Source organism: Cebus imitator, unplaced genomic scaffold (assembly GCF_001604975.1).
Source record: "Cebus imitator isolate Cc_AM_T3 unplaced genomic scaffold, Cebus_imitator-1.0 Scaffold85, whole genome shotgun sequence".
Taxonomy (NCBI): Eukaryota; Metazoa; Chordata; class Mammalia; order Primates; family Cebidae; genus Cebus; species Cebus imitator.
Genome location: NW_016107400.1, coordinates 665,284 through 687,475, shown reverse-complemented (window position 1 = coordinate 687,475; position 22,192 = coordinate 665,284). Strand labels below are relative to the sequence as shown.

The 22,192-nt window shown below is 44.0% G+C and overlaps 1 protein-coding gene across 1 annotated transcript in view; it reads right to left on the bottom strand.

The window, feature by feature from the left end:
* The window catches only part of RFFL (ring finger and FYVE like domain containing E3 ubiquitin protein ligase), an 87,328-nt gene that overhangs the window by 9,210 nt on the left and 55,926 nt on the right, over positions 1–22,192 (bottom strand). Inside the window, exons 2-4 of the mRNA XM_017534231.2 lie at positions 11,218–11,405; positions 5,256–5,666; positions 507–590 (exon numbers count right to left, since the gene is read on the bottom strand). Of these exons, the coding sequence (XP_017389720.1) occupies positions 507–590; positions 5,256–5,666; positions 11,218–11,397 (675 nt within the window). The 5' untranslated portion in view covers positions 11,398–11,405. The remainder of the gene's footprint in view (positions 1–506; positions 591–5,255; positions 5,667–11,217; positions 11,406–22,192) is intronic.

Here is a 22,192-nt window from a genome sequence, read left to right as displayed (position 1 = left end):
CCTCCTGGGTTCAGGCAATTCTCCTGCCTCAGCCTCCTGAGTAGCTGGGATTACAGGCACGCACCACCATGCCCAGCTAATTTTTTGTATTTTTAGTAGAGATGGGGTTTCACCATGTTGACCAGGATGGCCTCGATCTCTTAACCTCGTGATCCACCCGCCTCGGCCTCCCAAAGTGCTGGGATTACAGGCTTGAGCCACCGCGCCCGGCCTAAGAACAAGATTTTCACAGCAGCACTCTAAGCCTGCCCTCTGGCAGCTCCTAGAGAGTCAAGAGACTGGAAATACAATGGGCCATGAGGCTTCTCAGTCTCCACTATGACCTCACAACTGACAGCTTCACAAGCTAATCTGAAACACTAACACTAAACCCCACCCCCAAAACACAATTTCAGAAGCACTATCATCACACACTTATTCTCTCTCCACCTGAGTCTGCTAAGAGGTTCCTAAGAACACCAGTGAAAGAGCAAAGGTGAAGGGACAGACCCAAGCAGAGGCCCCACCTGGGTCTCATCCTCAGCAGGTGCTCTGGTCACGCTCTCCATGTAGACGGGTTCCTCTTGATCCTGAGACACATGGCCATTGGCCTGTGGGAAGAGAAAAGTAACATCACATCCAGAGATGTCCCAGAGATCTGCATCGTATGGGCCTCTTTTCAAATCACACAATGTCCATGATGTATTCCCATCTCGCCCAGAATTCTGGAGCCTCTCACAGCATCATTACAAAAGCCTGCTGTCTCATAGCAACTTGGTCAAGCAGAGAAACAACACAAATAGATTTCAACAGACAAAGATGCCCTCTAGAACAAAACTGCATTAATTCTGCACACACCAGGATGGCAGTAGCCACCACTCACCACCAATTTAATCTCAGCCTGAGCACTGCAGGTGAAGAGAAGGTCACTGTGTCCATTCCACTGCTGGACTGCTCTCTATCTGACATCAAGGTTTTTCTTGACACTGATCCAAGACTGCCATCCCTATCCCTGGTTCTGCCCCTCAGATCATAGTCTACTGGTTGTTTTTTTTTTCCCCCAAACTGTTTAAACCATGTTTTCCCCTCCTTCACACTAAATCTCCCTGGCTTCCTTATCTGACACTGATGAGACAAAGTTTCCAGACCATCACCACCCTAGTCTCTCTCTTTTCTGCCTACTAACTACTCTCACATTCTGAAATGTGCTCCCCATGTCAAGCACACCATTACTAAGAGCTGTGTCCAGACCTAGTCAAAAAGTATTTTAATGTATCTACGAATCTATTAGCCTAAGACTATATAAAACAATGTCGCCGGGCACAGTGGCTCACACCTGTAATTCCAGCACTTTGGGAGGCTGAGGCGGCCAGATCATGAGGTCAGGAGTTCGAGACCAGCCTGACCAACATGGTGAAACCCCGTCTCTACTAAAAATACAAAAATTAGCCAGATGTGGTGGCACATGCCTGTAATCTCAGCTACTAGGGAGGCTGAGGCAGGAGAATTGCTTGAATCTGGGAGGCAGAGGTTGCCATGAGCCAAGATCGTGCCATTGTCCTACAGCCTGGGCAACAAGCGTGAAACTCCATCTCAAAAAAAAAAAAAAAAAAAAAAAGACAATGTAATGCCTATGCTTATGGAGATTCATTCTGCTTAGAATTCTCACTTCTCCAAAGGTTTCTGCTGAGTACTCCTTTAGGAGGTTTGGCCAAAGAGTAGTCAGAACTGTGAGCCTCCTAATTCCATCACCATTTAAGCCACAAACCCCATAAGTAGATCCTCTTCACCCACTGCTCCCTGCAGGCAAAGGGCCTGGTGTGAGCTCAGACCAAAGAAGTATCTGAGCTCAGAGGCCTTTTCTACCAGATTCTAGGGATGCCAGTGAAGGGACAATTTGGGAAACCAAAGTCACCCACTGACCCCAGCCACTCATCCCACATTAGGATGCATAATATGGAGCTAAACAAGAAGAGGCAAACAACTGCAATGGAAATGAAAAGTAGAAATAACAAAATGCCAAATGAAGGCAAGATCAAATACATAATACATATGTATGGAGATGCAGCCGAATCAATGTCTTCATCAACAATTTTCTCTTAGCTTACTCTAGATCCTCACTGGTCTCTCAGTATCACCTTGGAATTACCCTGGAATCCTTCAGAGCCTAACCTATTCTTAAGTAGATATCTTTCAGATGTCCTGTTTCCTAGAAAGAGAAACCACCTCATGTTGCAATTTATGCTCTTGTCTTTCCAGTTTGCCCACTGGCTAAATCAAACTCCAAAACGAGTACCTGTCCATAGTTGTGCTTATTGTATATACTTTCTTGCCTGGCAACTATTGATTGCCAAGGCACTAAAGGTAAAAGAAAGAACCCTGGTTGAGCAAGTGTTATAAGGAAATGTACATTCTAGGTGCAGATCACTTGTGAACTTGTCAGATAGTACTGCATAAGTTACTAAATTCTTCCATACCTGTTTTTCCTGCTTGCAAAGTGCAGGTCTCATCAGAACAGGGCATGTGAGCAGACATTAAGGTATCTTGAAAATCCCAGAGGGAAAGTACCCAATTTGATCTTGTATATAGGGTGACTTTCAGGTGCAATCTGAAAATTTCTAGTTAATGACAGGAAGTTTATAATCCTTTCTTTTTTTTTTTTTTTTTTTTTTTTTTTTTTTTTTTTTTTTTTTTTTTTTTTTTTTTTTTTTTTGAGATGGAGTTTCACGCTTATTGCCCAGGCTGGAGTGCAATGGCGCAATCTTGGCTCACTGCAACCTCCATCTCCCAGGTTCAAGTGATTCTCCTGCCTCAGCCTCCTGAGTAGCTGGGATTACAGGCATGTACCACCACACCCGGCTAATTCTGTATTTTTTTAGTAGAGATGGGGTTTCTCCATGTTGATCAGGCTGGTCTCGAACTCCCAACCTCAGGTGATCTGCCTGCCTCGGCCTCCCAAAGTGCTGGGATTATAGGTGTGAGCCACTGCGCCCAGCCTTTTTATTTATTTATTTTTGACATGGAGTCTCACTCTGTCACCAGGCTGCAGTGGCGTGATCTTGGCTCACTGCAACCTCTGCCTCCCGGGTTCAAGTGATTCTCCTGTCTCAGCCTCCTGGAGTAGCTGGGACTACAAGCCTGTGCCATCACGCCAAGCTAATTTTTGTATTTTTGGTAGAGACAGGGTTTCACCATGTTGGCCAGGATGGTCTTGATCTCTTGACTTCGTGATCCTCCCTCCTTGGCCTCCCAAAGTGCTGGGATTACAGGTGTGAGCCGGCCAGTTTATAATCTTTCACTGAAAAAATCTACCTAAAGGTTTGGTTGGTTTTTTGTTTTTGTTTTCTGAGACAGGCTCTCACTCTGTTGCCCAGGCTGGAGTATAATTTAGCATGATCATTGCTCACTGCTCACTGCAGCCTTGACCTCCCAGGCTTAAATGACTCTCCCACCTCAGCCTCTTGAGTAGCTACAGGTGCCCACCACCACACTCAGCTAATTTTTATATTTTTTATAGAGACAGGGTTTTGCCATGTTGCCAGGCTGGTCTCAAATTCCTGGGCTGAAACTATCTGCCTGCCTCGGCCTCCCAAAGTGCTGAGATTAAAAGCATGACCCACCATGCCCAGCCAAGTTTCTTTATGGAAAAATAATTCCTCAGATTCTTCTGGCTCTTTATACATAGAGTGCTCCAAAAAAACAAGCAAAGGGAAGAATGTATAGCAGGAGTTAAAATCTGTTTAGCACACCAAGAGTGAGAGCTTAGAAAGAGTTAAAGTCCAGCTGCAGAGAAAAATATGCTTAGGCCAAAGAGGGAGCTAAACGATTTTACTGCAGTTAAATTATGCTATCACATTGGCCTTTATGCCTCAGTGCTTGTCTAGAGCTGAATCAGGGGGCTCAGTCCTGGCAAAGGAGGTGATCATAAACAAGCGGCAGCAACCATCCACATCGTGTGTGGGAACTGACAGCACTAGCACTATACCAGCTCTAAGTAGCTTGGAGCTCTTTTAAACATGGTATCACACATTCAGGTCTCTACATCCTGGCAAGATCAAAAGTAGTCGGTGATTACTAACCCCATTTCATTGTCGTAGGCTCAACATTTGCCCAGGGTGACCAAGAAGTCAATGACAAAAGAGGATGTGGAAACTGGATCCTGTAGTTCCTAATTCCCCCATATTGTCCAAGCCCTTTAGATCAAGGGTCCTCAACCCCTGGGCCATAGACTGGTACTGGTCCGTGGCCTGATAGGAACCCAGATGCACAGCAGGAGATGAGTGGCTGGCAAGCGAGCATTACCACCTGACCTCCACCTCCTGTCAGATCAGCGGTGGCATTAGATTCTCGTAGGAGCGTGAACCCTGTTGTGAAGTGGGCATGCAAGGGATCTAGGTTGCGTGCTCCTTATGAAAATCTAACTAATGCCTGATGATCCAAGGTGGAGCAGTTTCATCCCGAAACCAACCCACCCCAGTCTGTGGAAAAATTGTCTTCCACAAAACGGGTCCCTGCTGCCAAAAAGGTTGGGGACCGCCGCTATAAATAACAGGGTTACTATGGCACTTGTGCAACATCACTTCTTGTGCAACGGTTATGTCCACTGGCCTCACTCTAATCTAGTAGTTTGTTGGTCTACATGTCTACCTTCCCTTCTCGGGGGGCTTTTTGAGGACACAGGCCATGTATTATTCATTTCTGTACTCCCCAGGCCTGGGTCATGATTCAGTCAATGTGCTGCTCTTAGCTTACCGCTTCCAAGCCCCCAGGATCACGAAGAAGCCGCTTACAAGCACAGCATGCCAACTACTGCTGCTCCCAGACAGCGACCAGGAAGAGAAACAGCGTCTTTGTCTGTTTCCCCATCCTCCCTTGCCTCCACATAGCCCTTTGCTTTCCTATATTCCTTGTGATGGTTTCTAAGTAACTAAGGAGTTAAGCTGGAGGACAAATTGGAACAGAACTAAATTTGAAGGCTTAATGGTTATTTTTCTCAAAATATTTCTGGAATGATGAACTTTAAAAAATGTCTAACGAGGATAGTTGTGTATTAAAACAAAACAAAAAAAAATGGTACTGTGCATATCACCTCTGAAGAAAACCAAAACATGAGTCTGATATCCAGAAAACACTACTGGTGCACCAATAGTCAGAAAGGCTTCACGTGATCAAGACACTGAGCCTTATACCCCAACCCCACAATGAGGCAGGAGAGGAAAATGAAAATGAGCCCTCAAACTGGCACAGACTGGGAGAGACTACAAATGGGCCCTTACCTGTTGATTCTCCTGAACCTGGACTGAAGGAACAGAGGTGGCTTGTGCAGATGAAGAGGGAAGGTTAGGTGAGGTAGGTGGAACCGTGCTGGAGTGAGGCTGGGTGAGGAAGGCCTGCTCCTCAGGAAAGTCTGGGGACAAGGTGGGGGCATGAGTCCTGCCCTCCTGGGAGATTATAGGCTGCTGGCCAAGCACCAAGAGCACCAGCTCTTCTTTCTCCCGGCACATTTCGGTAGAGATGTCATGGAGGCTGAGATAGTCCCTCAAGTCCTTCACCTTCATCTTCATGAGCTCCTCTCGCTGAAAGGCCGTAGCTCGAAACCGCTGGCAGAGAAGGCAGAGGCGGGGCCCATTCCCCACTTGGCTGGAACAGGTCATGCAGAAATGTTTCTTACAGTCCAAGCAGGTCTGCTGCTTAGAGCAAGAGATACAGGAAACCATGTCAGACTGACAGAACAAAATAGAAGGTGGGATGGGAGCTTCAGAGGTGCCGCGCCCAGCAGGATCACTCTTACTTTTACTAAGCTCTTTCTCATATCTAAGGGTGTAAGCCACTTTCAGATTTTAGATTAAAAGCCATTCAGGGGTGGCAGACCTCCAGTGTGTATTGTGTATATCCATGTACAGGACACTTCACATTTATTATTTAATTTGGGGCTTACTTTATTTACTCATGAAGAACCTGAGGTATTAATCAAGACTACCAGCTTTAGAATCAAAACGCTCTGCATTTTTATTAAGTCTCCCTCCCTCATTTCTTGCAGTGTCACTTGGGTATGTAATTTAGCCTCTCTGGTGCTCAGCTTCCACATCTGTAAAATGAGGGTGATAACAGATTCTACCTCATGGGGTTGTTGTGAGGACTGAGAGAGAATGCATTTAGCATATCTGACACATAATGAGTCCTCAACAAATGTTAGCTGTGTTAATTTTTCTTTCTTTTTGAGACAGAGTTTCACTCTTGTTGCCCAGGCTGGAATGCAGTGGCACGATCTCGGCTCACTGCAACCACCGCCTCCTGGGTTCAAGTGATTCTCCTGCCTCAGCCTCCCGAGTAGCTGGGATTATAGGCATGTGCCTCCACACCCAGCTAATTTTGTATTTTTAGTAGAGATGGGGTTTCTCCATGTTGGTCAGGCTGGTCTCGAACTCCTGGCCTCAGATGTTCTGCCCACCTTGGCCTCCCAAAGTGCTGGGATTACAGGCATCAGCCATCATGCCCAGCCTTGTTTTAATTATTATAGCTAGGCAATATAAGCTAATGATGAGAGCCAGGATTCAAATCCTAAACTATATATATATATATTTTGTTGCTGTTGTTTTTATTTATTTATTTATTTATTTATTTATTGAGACAGAGTCTCACTCTATCACCAGGCGCCAGGCTGGAGTGCAGTGGTGTGATCTCGGCTCACTGCAACCTCCACCTCCCAGGTTCAAGGAGTTCTCCCACCTCAGCCTCCCAAGTAGCTGGAACTACAGGCGTGCGCCACCATGCCCAGCTAATTTTTTGTATTTTTTAGTAGAGACGGGGTTTCACCATGTTGGCCTGGATGGTCTCAATCTCTTGACCTTGTGATCCACCCACCTTGGCTTCCCAAAGTGCTGGGATTACAGGGATAAGCCACCACGCCTGGCCTTCAAATCTTAAATTATGTCTTCATGACGGTTATGGTGATGGTGGTGATTACAATTAATATTAGTATTAATTTACTGAGGTGCTTTTATGTGCTAGCTTGTCATTTAATTCTCAAAGTGACACTGCAAAGCAGGTATGAGTGTTCTTCCCTGATTCACAGACAAAGCAACCGAGGCTTAGGGAGATCAACTATTGTATTCAAGGTCAGGCAATAAACAGGAGAGCGGGGATTCATACTGAAGGTCTGTCAGAGGCTAATGCCCATGATCACGTTCTTTCCACCAGGCCATGCTGCGTAGCTCAGTCCTATTCAAGCACAGAGCATTTCTGAGTCATGGACCTGGCTTCCCTTCTCCAAACTGCCCACCCACTGCCCTGTGGACACAGGCTCCCCACTCCAGAAACGCCCACTCAGAGTGCTGGGAACTCAGTGGTGCTTATGACCATATCCAAGACAAATATTTAGACAGTGACGGGAGGCCCCCTGGACATCAGGGCATTCTCATTCCTGAAAGCACAGAGTGTCTCAGGCAACAAGAGCGCCTGACAGGCAAGCTGGTACTGCCTGGCAGCAGCTACTCTGACCATCGCTGACAACACAGGAAGGCTTACTCAGCCCACAGGAAGCAATCCTCGGCCTCTCACCCCACAGGCTTAGTGACTACAGTGACATCTGGCTGAGCTCTATTCTGGCCAAAAGCATGTCACAGCCCCAATAAGAGAGGCAATTCCTGAGCACACTGGGATTGGCCTCGAGGGCACCCTTACTAATCCTTTAAAGAAGTTAAAAACTTTTTATCCTGTGGTGACTTAAGTAGTAACTTAAATATTTCTGCTCCTCCTTTTCTAAATGTAGAAAGCTGTTCAAGCTAAAAAAAGAATGCTCAAGAGACAAGATTCTCATAGTTGAGATCACAGACACTCTTGTGTGGGGTTGAAGTAAATGTCTGCACAGTTAAGATAATAAGTTTTATCTGAGTATCATTCATATAGTAAAGGGAAAAGGAAATAATATTTACCATCCAGTTTTGGATCTTAAGACTTAGAAGGCATTGCAAAGGACACAGATCAAGCTCCCTAATTCTCCACGTAGTTATAACCAAACAATACACTGTTCAGAGATGGAGTTAAAAGGATGCATGGCTACGCCAGCATTGTAACGGTTCTGGGACCAGTCACCAAACAGGCAGAAAATGGGTATTTGGGGTTCATTCACATCTAAAACTTTTCTATTGAGAAATGAAGTGTGCTTAGGATGACTGAGACTGAAACAAAGAGGCTTCAATGCCATAAACCTGTGAGCCTGACATGGAACATTACTTAAGTCCATACAGTTTGACAAGACCTAGCTCGACACAATTATAAAGCCTGCGTTGCTCAATCAGCCAGATCCAAACAACTCTCTATTCTTTTTCTTCAAATGTGTGTGGCTTGTTGGGTGCAAGATCAGAATGCAAAGACAGCAACCTAACTTCTATGCACTTGCTGGCTCATGGGGGAAATAAGCTGGCCATCTGAAACATACCCTATAGGAACAGGACAGGGCTTGAGGCTAAAATCCCAGTTTGCAGTGGCAGGAGAGAACAAAAGGAAAGGAAAAAAGGACTGTCTACAAATGCAGGCAGAATGAGCAAAGGACATGCTTATGCATAAATTCTAGCAAATGAGCCAGGCACAGTGGCTCACACCTGTAATCCCAGCACTTTGGGAGGCTGAGGCAGTTGCATCACCTGCTGTCAGGAGTTCAAGACCAGCCTGACCAACATGGTGAAATCCTGTCTCTACTAAAAATACAAAAATTAGCCTGGTGTGGTGGTGTGCACCTGTAATTCCAGCTACTTGGGAGACTGAGGCAGGAGAATCACTTAAACCCGGGAGGCAGAGGTTGTGATGAGCTGAGATCCCACATTTGCATTCCAGCCTGGGTGACAGAGTGAGACTCCATCTCAAAAAAATAAATAAATAAAAATAAAATAAATTAATTCTAGTGAATGGTTCAAAACAACTGAGTAACCAGGTAGCATGAAAGATGAATTAGTGGAGGCAACCAATATGCCTGCAGAAATGCCCAGCATGCACTCAGATATCCAGCATCACAGAACTGGCCGTGGCACCTCAGGCGAGCACCACCACCTTTCAGGAATGCTGTGTGCAGGGCTCTGCTGGCTGCCGTTTGCCAATTGCCTTTCCCTTACTCCTACTCCTCCCATCCCTCTTTCCTGGAACATGGGAAGTATTACATAAGAGAATGTATATAAAACCTTAGCACAAGGTGGATGCTCCAGAAAAGTTAACACAGTCACCTTTTATTTCCTTTCCCCTTTTACCAGCACCGAAGATCCAGTCCTCTCTTTCCACTCTGAGATCTGAATATCACCTTCCACCTTCCAGGCTCCAAGCACAACCTCCTCCTCCAACTGGTCCAACTAAAGAGGCTGGGTGCCAGACTCCCTCCAAAATTGTCAGGGTCGTTGCTAAACCACAGGGAGGTATTACCAATAGAGATGGGATATTTGGCTTGTGGCAAAATTACAGCCTGCCATTTCTCTTTAGGACTGAAAACTCAGGGAACATAAGGGCCACATCTTACTTATGTTCTCTCTATAAAATTCTGAATGCTTTCTCTATAAAGTCCTGTGCTCTGTACCCGACGCACATTCAGAAAAGACTGATCATAATGAAGAAAAAGGAAAAGAAAAAGAAGGATCCATGTAATCATTTCAATTCAAGCACTTCTAGAAAAGACATTTTGAAAGCCCCTGGCTGTTAAATGCCAAACCCTTAAGATAAGAATGCTGATCCACTTAAGCATGAAATTGCAAATGAAAAATTCTCATAGATGAAAACACCCTTAATATTCACAAAATTCAATGTAAATTGCACAAAATTAATTCCTACTTTTGTAGCAAGAAAATATTGTACCAATAACCATTTTTTACCATCCAAACTGGAATTCTTCTTCCCCCCACAGAAGCTCTTGTTACACATACTTTTGTTACACTGTATGGTGTACACTGCCCCCACCTCCCTGTCTGACTGCAAGCTCCCTGTTAAGCAGGAATGACCTTTTTCACCTCTGCCTCCCTAGCCCAGGCAATACCTGGTACACAGTAGATATTCAGTAATTCATTTCCAATGAATAAGAAAAAAAGCACCTTATTTTAATCATTGCCATGCTTCTGTACTCAGGCCTATAACTGTCATCTTCTGCTCGGCATGCTGAATGTCTTCTGGGAGGGGGCTTTGGAATCAAGGTCCTGGGTTTGAATCCCAGCTCTGTCATTTAATAACTATGTGATCATTAGCACTACTGAAGTCAAGGGAAAAGAATGAGTATTTTAATATCTCTCACGCTATTTGTCAGGAACATTCAGAGTTCTTATTAATGTTAAACACTAAGGTTTAGCTTCTCATATGTAAAATGGGATTTGGGAGAGTCTAAAACCTATATCATAGCTATTGTGAGGATTAAATGAAATTTAAAAATCTAAGTTCCTTAAACAGTCCTTTGCACATAGCAGATGGTTTAAAAGTATGATTTCCTCTCAAATTTCCCACAATCACCATTTTAACATCATATCCTATCACGCATTCTGGGCTGCAAACCTCTCGTTCTGCAGAAAAATGCAGAATGCTGGAGTTCTTTATCCAGGTCAGGGTTTACCTTCTGCCCTAGTCATGCTTGACCACAGATAATTCACTGCCCCTGGAAGAGGAAGGGTGCACACCCAGACACCATTATCCAGCCAGTAATTTTACTTCCAGCTCATTCATCTGGGAAGCATGGCTCCCAAGCATTTCAAATGAAATCTGCTACACTAAATAAGCTCCAGTCTTTGTTATGGTCTTAATGTACCTGAGGCATCCTTGACATTGTTTTTCATAAAAAGAACAAGGTAATCTGCAGTCAGACCTTTTGTGATGGTGGCTAATGAAGGAAATAACATTCTAAGCATCGTGCTAGGCACCCTTCATGGCTTTCTTGTCTCCCTTTATTCTCACAACACTGAAAGATGAAGACTACTATCATCCCAACTTTGTAACAGGGAAACTGAATCTCAAGAGAGGTTAAATCATATAGCTAATCAGTAGCAAAGCTGACAAATGAATTCAGATCTAATGACTCCAAATCTATGCTGAGATGCTTTGCTTTTGCTTGGTTAGTTCTTCTTGAACATTTTTATGAAAGGGACATGTCTGGGTCTGGATCACCAGCATTACACAGGGAAAGGCAAGGTGGCAAGCATTCATAGAGGGGTCAGCAGTGCTTGCCCATGGTCCCAAGGCTACAGTGGCAGAGCAGGCCAATAAGTCAGCACTCACCTTCCTGGCTGTGTTTGCGAAGTGAGCCCCACAGGACTTGCAGCTTGGTTCCAAGCCTGTTGGAGAAGGGAAGGAGCTGTATCCAGGGTTGGAATAGGCCTGCATCCTAGCTCCCTGGGGTGGTGGGACCTCCTCAGGCTGTCCATCCAGGCAGAACCAGTTGCAGCAGGTTGCCCACATGATAAAATCTGGTACAAGGGAGGAAAGGAGAAAAGGTCAGAGTTAAGACATGCCTCTACTGTCCTTTCGGTGTCCGAGAGCACAGGTGAGCAGTAATACTCAATCCACACATGCCACCAGGGTAGAGGGGAGGATGCGTTTTCAGAGACCACAGTTTTCTTACGCCTCTGTCTCCACCACAGTTCTTGTCCCACTCAAGAGGTAAGCATAGACACCTCATCTGCCAGAACAAGATGGGCTGTGAAGCTGGCACTCCATCTTTCAAAGATCGCTGATCCTTAATTGGGTTTAATTTAAGATCTAACTTCAAATAAAACCTTTTCTTACCTTAGCAATTACAATTGGCTTAACACCCACTTCATTCAGGAACACAGCCTTGTTCAGAGACAGAACTTTATCATACACACTGGGATACATACTTGCAATGATCATGGGGAAGACTTTTTTTTTTTTTTTTTGAGATGAAGTTTCACTCTTTTTGCCCAGGCTGGAATGCAATGGCACGATCTCAGCTCACGGCAACGTCCGCCTCCCGGGTTCAGGTGATTCTCCTGCCTCAGCCTCCCGAGTAGCTAGGATTACAGGCATGCGCCACCATGCCCAGCTAATTTTGTATTTTTAGTAGATATGGGGTTTCTCCATGTTGGTCAGGCTGGTCTCAAACTCCCAGTCTTAGGTGATCTGCTCACCTTGGCCTCCCAAAGTGCGAGGATTACAGGTGTGAGCCAATGCGCCCGGCCAAGACTATTAATTGCTTTATATAAATGATGCAATCCAGGCTCAAAGAAATCAAATACATAGCTAATATACAGAGAGCTAATATAGAGTTGAGATTCTATAAACCCAGGTTTGCTGACTCCAAACCTAACATCCTTTTCCCTATACTATGTTGCCCCTTCATTGATTTCCCCTCCTGCCAGCCAGCAAAACTACTCTTACATTTGTACCCCCAATCCTAAACTTCGATCACAGCACATATTATACTTTCTTGCACTGATATATCTTCCTCTTTATTTTCTGCTACCAACCCATAAATTCCTCCAGGGTAGGGGATATTTATTCATTAGGTACAGTACTGTTCCCTAGCACTATTGTCCACATAGCAGAAACTCAACAAATATTTGCTTTCTTGCTGAATCAGAGCCTCTGTAGGTTTATTAAGAATTGTTGGGCTGGGCATGGTGGCTCACGCCTGTAATCCCAGCACTCTGGGAGGCTGAGGCGAGATCACTTGAGGCCAGGAGTTCCAGACCAGTCTGGCCAACATGGTGAAACCCCATCTCTGCTAAAAATATAAAAATTAGCCAGGTATGTTGGCAGGCACCTGTAATCCCAGCTACTCGGGTGGCTGAAGCTGGAGAATCCCTTGAATCCAGGAGGTAGAGGTTGCAGTGACTGGAGATGGTGCCATTGCACTCCAGGCTGGGCAACAAGAGTGAAACTCCATCTCAAAAAAAAAAAAAAAGAAGAAGTGTTGGCCAGGTGTGGTGGTTCATGCCTATAATCCCAGCACTTTGGAAAGCCAAGGTGGGAGGATCACTTGAGCTCAGGAGTTCAAGACCAATCTGGCCAACATGGCGAAATCCCATCTCTACAAAAATTAGCCAGGTGTGGTGGTACACACCTGTAGTCCCAGCAACTCAGAAAGCTAAGGTGAGAGGGTCACTTATGCCTGAGAGGCGGAGGTGGCAGTGAGCTGAGACCATGCCACTGCACCACTGCACTCCAGCCTGGGTAACAGAGTGAGACCCCGTCTGAAAAAAAAAAGTGTTGGTTTATTACTCTCATTTTACATATCAAATGCAGGTACTGGGGACAAAGGATTGATGATTTTTATGATCACAAAACAAAGAGGATCTGGAGGATCTGGAGCCAGTCCCTAAAATGTCAGAATAACCTAATAATTGTAAGAGGGCCCACTCAAATGCCAAACACTGAGGTGAGATATGAGTATGTTTTCCTCAGTAGACTAAAGCAGCCAATGTAGACACTTTGAGCCTGAACTCTTTGCTTACAAAGATAATAAATGAAACATTTAATGTTATTATTCGATAATCAGTTCATACAATAGAATGCTTCGCTCTGTCTCCTGACTCATTGTTTTAACAAAGGCACTTTCATAAACTGGAAAGAACTAAAAGGCCAACTGATCAAACTGAGTCATTTTATAGAGGAAAAAGGAATGAGCACCAGCAAGGGGAAGTAACTTTCTGGGTCATATAGCTCATAACCTTAGGTCTCTTCACTTCTCTAGGTCCTTTTTAGCTTTCCAACACTGCCTCCAATGCACCTGTGATATAATTCATTCTCCTCTGCAGGGGTCCCTGTTTAACACCTGTCTCCCCAACTTGCCCGTGACCAGGGATTGTGATAGTCTTACAGCACCCAGTTAGACAGGTAGCTTAACAAGAACTATCAAATGAATGGATCATATACAATATCTAAGGTTTTTTGTTTGTTTGTTTGTTTTGAGACAGAATTTCACCCAGGCTGTAGTGGCACAATCTCAGCTTACTGCAACCTCCGCCTCCCGGGTTCAAGCGATTCTCCTGCCTCAGCCTCCTAAGTAGCTGGGACTACAGGCGCCTGCTACCATGCCCAGCTAATTTTTTGTATGTTTAGTAGAGACGGGGTTTCACCACATTAGCCAGGATGGTCTCGATCTCCTGACCTTGCAATCCACCCACCTCGGCCTCCCAAAGTGCTGGGATTATAGGCGTGAGCCATCACACCCAGCCACACATTTGTTCAATCTTCAGCACACCAAAAACATTTCTCTCTGACACCATATAAGTTATCTGAGGTTTTTAAGTTCCCAGAAGAGAAGGACCTAATCTGCCTTTACTTGCAATTAACAGTTCACATAGAATAATGAAGGTTCTTCCCAGTGTGTCTATGATAAAGTAAATGATTTCTTTGTCGGCAAGAGATTGGGGGCAACAGAAGAGGAACAGAAGAGGAGTAGCCCTCTGAAATAGAAATTTTGTAATTTGTTTTTTTGAGACAGGGGTCTCTGTCACCCAGGCTGGAATAGAGTGGCATGATCTCAGCTCACCCTGGGTTCAAGTGATTCTCCTGCCTCATCTTCCTGAGGAGCTGGGATTACAAGAGCACTTCATCATATCCAGCTAATTTTTGAATTTTTAGTAGAGACTGGGTTTTGTCATATTGCCCAGGCTGATCTCGAACTCCTGACCTCAAGTGATCTACTTGCCTCAGCCTCCCAAAGTACTGGCATTACAGGCATGAGCCACCACACTCAGCCAAATTTTGTAATTCTTTAAATCACAAGTTGATAGACATATGAGACAGTAATAATAAAAAGAATATAGAATCTATAATAAGAAGTCCTCAGTCCCAAGTCCTGCTCTACTACTTAAGGGCTGTGTTACCTACCTCTAACAAGTAATAGACTTTCTGTACTTCATTTTTCTCATCTGGACAGTCTGTATGCTATAAAGCACTATATAAACATCAGGTGTTATCAGCATTATAACAATGCTTTTAACTTCAATTTTTCTGGGAAGGCAAAGGTACAAAATAAACCTAATAAACCTACAGGTTTCACAATAATTACCATCTGGCTTTCTGGGCTTGTCCCCTACAAAGAGGACAAGGTTGTAGGCAATTCATTAACTTCTTTTTTTTGAGATGGAATCTCACTTGGTTGCCCAGGCTGGAGTGCAGTGGAAGGATCTCAGCTTTCTGCAACCTCTGCCTCCTAGGTTCAAGCGATTATCCTGCCTCAGTCTCCTGAGTAACTGGGATTACAGGCACCTGACATCATGCCTGGCTAATTTTTATATTTTTAGTAGCAATGGGGTTTCTCCATGTTGCCCAGGCTGGTCTCAAACTCCTGACCTCAGATGATCTGCCCACCTCAGCCTCCCAAAGTGCTAGGGTTACAGGCATGAGCCACCCACTAACTTCTGTTAAACTCTCTATTCATTCATGATGCATGCAACTTTTTTTTCTTTTTTTGAGACAGAGTCTCATTCTTGTTGCCCAGGCTGGAGTGCAATGGTGTGATCTTCGCTTACCACAATCTCTGCCTCCCAGGTTCAAGTGATTCTACTGCCTCAGCCTCCCAGGTAGCTGGGATAACAGGCATGCGGCATCACACCTGGCTAATTTTGTATTTTTAGTAGAGACAGGGTTTCTCCATGTTGGTCAGGTTGGTCTCAAACTCCTGACCTCAGGTGATCCGCCTGCCTCAGCCTCCCAAAGTGCTGGGAACAGGCATGAGCCACCACATCCAATGATGCATGTAACTTTTACTGAAACCGATGCCTTGCTGTTTCCAGTGCTAGGTAAGGAAGGTAAAGTACCTGCCCTCAAGGAGTTCATGGTCTAGTCAGGGTACTAGAAATGTTAACTAAAAATTGAAAGTTCAGGGTGATCAGTGCTTTAACGGAGGTTTGCACCATGTATTATTGGGGGACTACAAAGAGGAAAGTGATCAGTTCTACAGGGCCAGAGGGGTGACCAGAGAAGACTTTTCAAATGAGGTGCCACACATCCTAACTTGATGTGGAAGTGGGACTTTACCAGAAAGTCGAGAAGAGAAGGAATTTTCAACAACAGAAAACAACATGTACCATGGCATTAAAGAAACTACAAAATGCTTGATTGGGTCAGAGGGCAAGAGAGGGGGTAGCTGAGGGTACAAGTAGTAAACAAAGAGACATGAAAAACTTTGTATTCCCTGGTAAGGAACCTGGACAGGATCCTATAGTAGCGGGACACAATTAGGGCATTTTGCTGTCTCATTTGCGTATTAGAGTCCGCACTTACAGACAGATCAACAAGGGGCCAGCTGGAAGCAGGAAGTTGCTGCAGTAGAGGGACAAGGTATGCAAATATGGAAAATTTGAAAAGGCACAGATCTGATAAATGAGCAGAATGAGTTAGCAGGTGAGAGAAGGTAGAGAGAAAAGAGAGTCTAGGACAAAGTCTAGGATCTCTGAATTACACAACGGGATAGATGGTGGAATTACTTGCCAAAATGAAGCCCTCAGGAAGAGGCATGTATCTGTATGTGAAGAGGGATGGGTTAAGATGATGAGTTGAGTTTTGTACTCATGGGACATGCTGATGTATACATGGATACACGTCTGAGCTGAAGATAAAGGTTTGGGAGCACATGGCCCACTGGAACTATGTAAAGCCAGAGTGGGCCCAGAGACTGATTAGATAGTCTGGGTCAGCAGAGAAGAAGGCATGGGAAAAATCACATCTACAGGGCAAGCAGGGGAAATCCCACAGCAGAACAGAGGGGAAAAGAATGCTCAGAGCAGGGGGAACTGGAAGAGTGTTTTAGTTTCAAGAAGAAATTATCAATGCTGTCAAATGATTCTCAGAATATAATACAAGGAGGAATGTAAAGTGCCCAATGGACTAAGGTTTAGGAAAGTGTTTATGTGTGCTCTTTGCCTAAGTGGTTCAGGAAGAAAGAAGCTCATAATCATAGGTTGGAAAGTGAATGAGAAGAATTCAAAAGATTCTAAGGATAAATTATTATTTCAAGAAACTTGAATCTAAAAGGAAAGGAAGAAAGAAGGCAGTTGCTGAAGAAGATCCGGTGTCACCAGGCTAAATGTAGACATATTCACAAACTGCAGAGGAGTCACCAAAGACTAAGAGACTGTAGAGGAAGCGAAGCTGGCAATAAATGATGGGAGTAGGAGTAAAGGCCTAGAGCAGAAAAATAAGTGATCAGCTGGGTGCGGTGGCTCACACCTGTAATCCCAGCACTTTGGGAGGCCAAGGCGGGTGGATCATCTGAGGTCAGGATTTTGAGACCAGCCTGGCCAGCACGGTGAAACCCATCTCTACTATAAATACAAAAATCTGCAGGGAGTGGTGGCGCGCACATGTAATCCAAGCTACTAGGGAGGCTGAGACAGGAAAATCACATGAACCCGGTAGGCAGAAGTTGCAATGAGCCGAGATCGGGCCATGGCACTCCAGCGTGGGCAAAAAGCAAAACTCCATCTCAAAAAATAAGAACGAAAAATAAAATAACAGAAAAAGAAGTGATCATGTGATCAGATTATAGGGTGAACCTACTCCTGGGTAGGAGAAAAGCCACCTCATTCACCAGACAGTGGAGCAGAGTTGAAGGCAGGTGTAACCAAAGATAAGTTTGTAGTATTAGCAATCAAAAAGTGAAAGCATGAAATAAAAAGGAAAGGGGATGGCCACAGTGGCTCACATCCATAATTCCAGTACTTTAGGAGGCTGAGGCAGGAGGATCGCTTGAGGCCAGGAATTCAAGATCAACCTGAGCAACTCAGTGAGATTCCATCTCTATAAAAATAATAATAATTAGCTGGGCATGGTGGCACACACCTATAGTCCTAGCTTTGCGAGAGGCTGAGGAGAGAGGACCACTTGAGTCCAGGAGGTTGTAGTGAGCTGTGATCGTGCCACAGCACTCCAGTATAGGCACCACAGAGCAAGTTCCTGTCTCAAAAACTAAAAAAATAAACAAGGAAAGGGGGGATAGAATTGGCCACAGGAAAAAAAAATAAACTTTTGTTCCACACAAGGAATCTACAGGTTATAAATTTTTCCTAAGAAGTAAGGACTTTGCACAAAATGGGCAGACCCACTTGGTAAGGCACAATCAGTAGGAAAAACTGGAAAGTTGTATATTGTTTAAATCCATGTACCTTTTTAAAAATTATTATTTTGAGACATAGTCTCACTCTGTTGCCCAGGCTGGAGTGCAATGGCAAATTCTTGGCTCACTCTAACCTCCACCTCCTGGGTTCAAGCAATTCTCCTGCCTCAGCTCCTCAAGTAGCTGGGATTACAGGCACCCGCCACCATACCCAGCTAATTTTTGTATTTTTAGTAGAGACAGGGTTTCACCATGTTGGCCAGGCTGGTCTCAAATTCCTAACCTCATGATCCACCTGCCTCAGCCTCTCAAAGTGCTGGGATTACAGGCGTGAGCTACCACACCTGTCCATACTTTATTTATCTATCTATCCATCCATCCATCTGTCCATCCATCCATCCATCTGTCCATCCATCCATCCATCCATCCATCCATCCATCCATCCATCTTGAGACAGAGTCTTGCTCTATTACCCAGGCTAGAGTCCAATGGCACAATCTGGCTCACTGCAGCTGCCACCTCCCACATTCAAGCAATTCTCCTACTTCAGCCTCCCAAGTAGCTGGGACTACAGGGGGTCACCACACCCGGCTAATTTTTATATTTTTAATAGAGACAGGATTTCCCCATGTTGTCAAGGCTGGTCTTAAACTCCTGACCTCAGGCAATCCACCCACCTTGGCCTCTCAAAGTGCTGAGATTATAAGCATGAGCCCTTGTGCCTGGCAAAAATCCATGTACTTTAACAAGCACTTAGGAAGCACCAGCTATATTGTGGGTACTGGAAATACCAAAAGTGATTTTGACTAGGTCCTTGTCCTCAGGGGTTTGGGGGCCTAGAAAGGCATACAGCTCAACTTGAACATCTTGATACAAGACAGAAGAAAGCTCTTTAGCTGGAGTCGAGAGAACTCATCTTCCTCCACACAATTTTTATTCTCTCAACCTTGGTTCTAACCTAAGTGCCTCTTCTGAACATCTCTGAAAGAAGAGCTATCAGCTTATTCAAGTATTTGGCTACTTTTAAAAAGGAGGCCATGGCTCTGTGAGAAGATCTGAAATTTGCCATTCTGTTATGGCATAGTCTACATGTTTGGATGAAGAATGAAGTCTTATGCTAGGAATATACATATGTGAAGAAGGGTGTTATTACAGGAAAGAGCAGGAGGTAGTGGCAAGATTCTCCAGTGTTAACCTATCTTAGACCTGCTCAGTCTAACAGAACAGGTTCGCCAAAGTCAGCAAACTAGGCTTTTTTTACTCTGACATATATATATGTCAGAGTATATATACTCGGTGTGTTATGTATGTATGTGTGTGTGAGTGTGTGTATGTATGTGTGTGTGTGTATATATATATATATTTGAGACAGAGTTTCACTCTTGTTGCCCAGGCTGGAGTGCAATGGCATAATCTTGGCTCACTGCAACCTCCGCCTTCTGTGTTCAAGTGATTCTCCTGACTCAGCCTCCCAAGTAGCTGGGACTACAGGCATGTGCCTGCCTCAGCCTCCCAAGCAGCTGGGACTACAGGTGTGTATCACTACACCTAGCTAATTTTGTAGATTTAGTAGAGACAGGGTTTCACCATGTTGGCCAGTCTGGTCTTAAACTCCTGACCTCAGGTGATCCACCCACCTCCACTCCCAAAGTCCTGTGATTACAAGCGTGAGCCACCATGCCCGGACATTCTGACAGATATTTAAATACCAAAAAAGAAATATTTCCTAATGTGGTTAGAAGTAATCTCCTGCCAAACTGGAAAGCCCTAACCCTAAATAACAGCTACATTCAGGGTTATTTCAGAGGGCAGAAGGAAAACAGTTTGTAACTAACAACGCTATACAAGCTAAATTACTTTTCTCTTGAGGATATTTTTTTTTCATTCTTCAACCTAAATAGATAGATATACATACACTGCATTTGATAATGCTATTAAAGGACTGAAATTGGAACTAATTGTGGGGGTAGAAAGAATTCTCCCTAAGGTGATAACTGAAAATGTTTCTCTCTTATCTATAAACCTCCTTCTGATCTTGAAAGAAAATTGCCAGATCTTCACTGAGGGCTCGAACATTTCTTCCCAAATTCCCCTCATCCTCTCCTTAAGACAGACTTGGCAATTTAATCCTCAGAAACATCGTTTAACTGCTGTCCTACAGAGGTTGCTTGAAACCTGATAGGGTCTCCTCTTCCAGTTTCTCTAAAAGGGTGTAAATGGGAAACAGAGGGCCGGTGATGAACAAGAGCATTTACTATTCCCTGTGGGAGAACACTGCGATAAGGCAAGAATGGCTAGCTAGTAGTATGTAGGATTTTGTCAGCTTGACAGGTATACTAGTATTTCTTGGGAGACTTAGCCCTACTGAACAGGAAAATTACGGTGTTAATAACAGAGTAAGATAAATTACCCATTCCAGGTGGGCTGGGTACAGTCATAGTTAGAGGCAAGAGGGTAGATAATGTGATTTCTACCTATTAAGTCCTAGATTCCTAAGTAATTTTAAAACACTTCTCCGCTTGTTCACCTGCCCAAGGCAAATAATTTAAAGCAGATCAGTGGCTGTCATGGCTCCCATAAAGGGGAGAGAGGAGTAGAAAGGCATGCTGGATTGCAATGTAACTCCAAAACCACCAAAAAACCAAGACAGTAAAAAAAATCTCCAAGGTTCTCATCCAATCTATTCTGATTTTAATTAACTGCTCTGTGCACCAAGGTAGTTCTGCAACAACAGGCTTTACACAAAAGTATAGACAGCTACATCCCGGAATTAACGCACTTATGGTGCACCCATCAAATAACACTTTACAAAAAATCCTTTTAAAATACCGAAATAAAATGCCCCCAAACATTAAAGAAATGTCTCTCTGACATGGCAAATCAGAAAAGGGCTGGAAGGCAAGCCTTACAAAATCATGTCCAGTTTATTGAGGGTGGTACACCTGCTGTCACTAACATATTTCTGGAAACGTTAAAGGCATCTATGTTGTAAGTGCACAGAGAAAAGTATCCCACATCACAAATCATTAGTACAGAATGGGATTAGCTTCATCTTGTATATTATCATTAGAAAGCAATTAAAGTACAATTGTAACGGTTTTGAAAGGAAATTCTGTGAAAAGTCTATCAATAGGGCTTAGGCTAAGCCTCTCTAAAATAACTGGTAAGTAATTACATATTTTGAGAGGTAAAGAAGAAAGTAGCCATTCTCTGCTGGAAGAATGCTTATCTGCCAGGCACTGAGCTAGGTACTTTTACCTAGTGTTATCTCATGTGGTCCTCACAATTCTGGCAAGGTGATTAAAAAAAAAAAAAAGATTCAGAGAAGTTAAGTAACTTGTTAAACATCACAGCTAGAAGATAGCAAAGCCAAGATTTGAACCTCAGTCACTTAAACCCTGAAGCCTACCCTCTTGAAATATATTCCTGATTTAATTTAAGGAATCAATTTGTCTACCCTGTGGCCCATCCCCTCTGAGCTTTTGCTTTCCATCTGTACAGGAACTTCCTATCAGCATACAGGTATGCTCCAGAATCTCCCAAGTGTTAAAAACTCTTCTCTGCTCTCCTCTAAATAAAATTTCTCCAAATATTTGACACCACTTCCTTAACCTCTAATTCCCTCTTAAACCTTCTCCAATCTAGCTTGACCTAACCACTATTCCTAATCTCTTCAAGGTCACCAAGGAATTCCAAGTGGCCAGATCTAATTGACACTTTACTATCCTCAGATTAATATCTGGGCAATGCTGGGCACAAGCAACTCTCCCCCTCTAAACATCTCTTAGCTTCTAGCACTTTGCACCCTTGGCTTTCCTCCTACCTCAAAGCCTTTTTGCTGCTTCTTACCCCTCCCTCTGTTCTTAAATCTTGTGAGTGTCCAGGCTGTCTTGGCCTTCTCTCCATCCACACCTCAGGTTGCTGTAAGTACCTTTCTTAAACCAAAGATTCATAAATTCCTACCTTCATCTCCCCTGCCCCTGTTAATGGGCTAAATCATCATCTTTCATATATTAATCACATTCCTCTCCTCAGGCCCTTTAGATTTGTTGTTTGTTTCTTCTGCCTGGATTGGTCTCCTTAGAACATTCTATGCTTAGCTCCTTCTTGTCATCCAAACATCAGCTTTAATATTTTTTTTCTTTTCTTTTTCTTTCTTTTTTTTTTTTT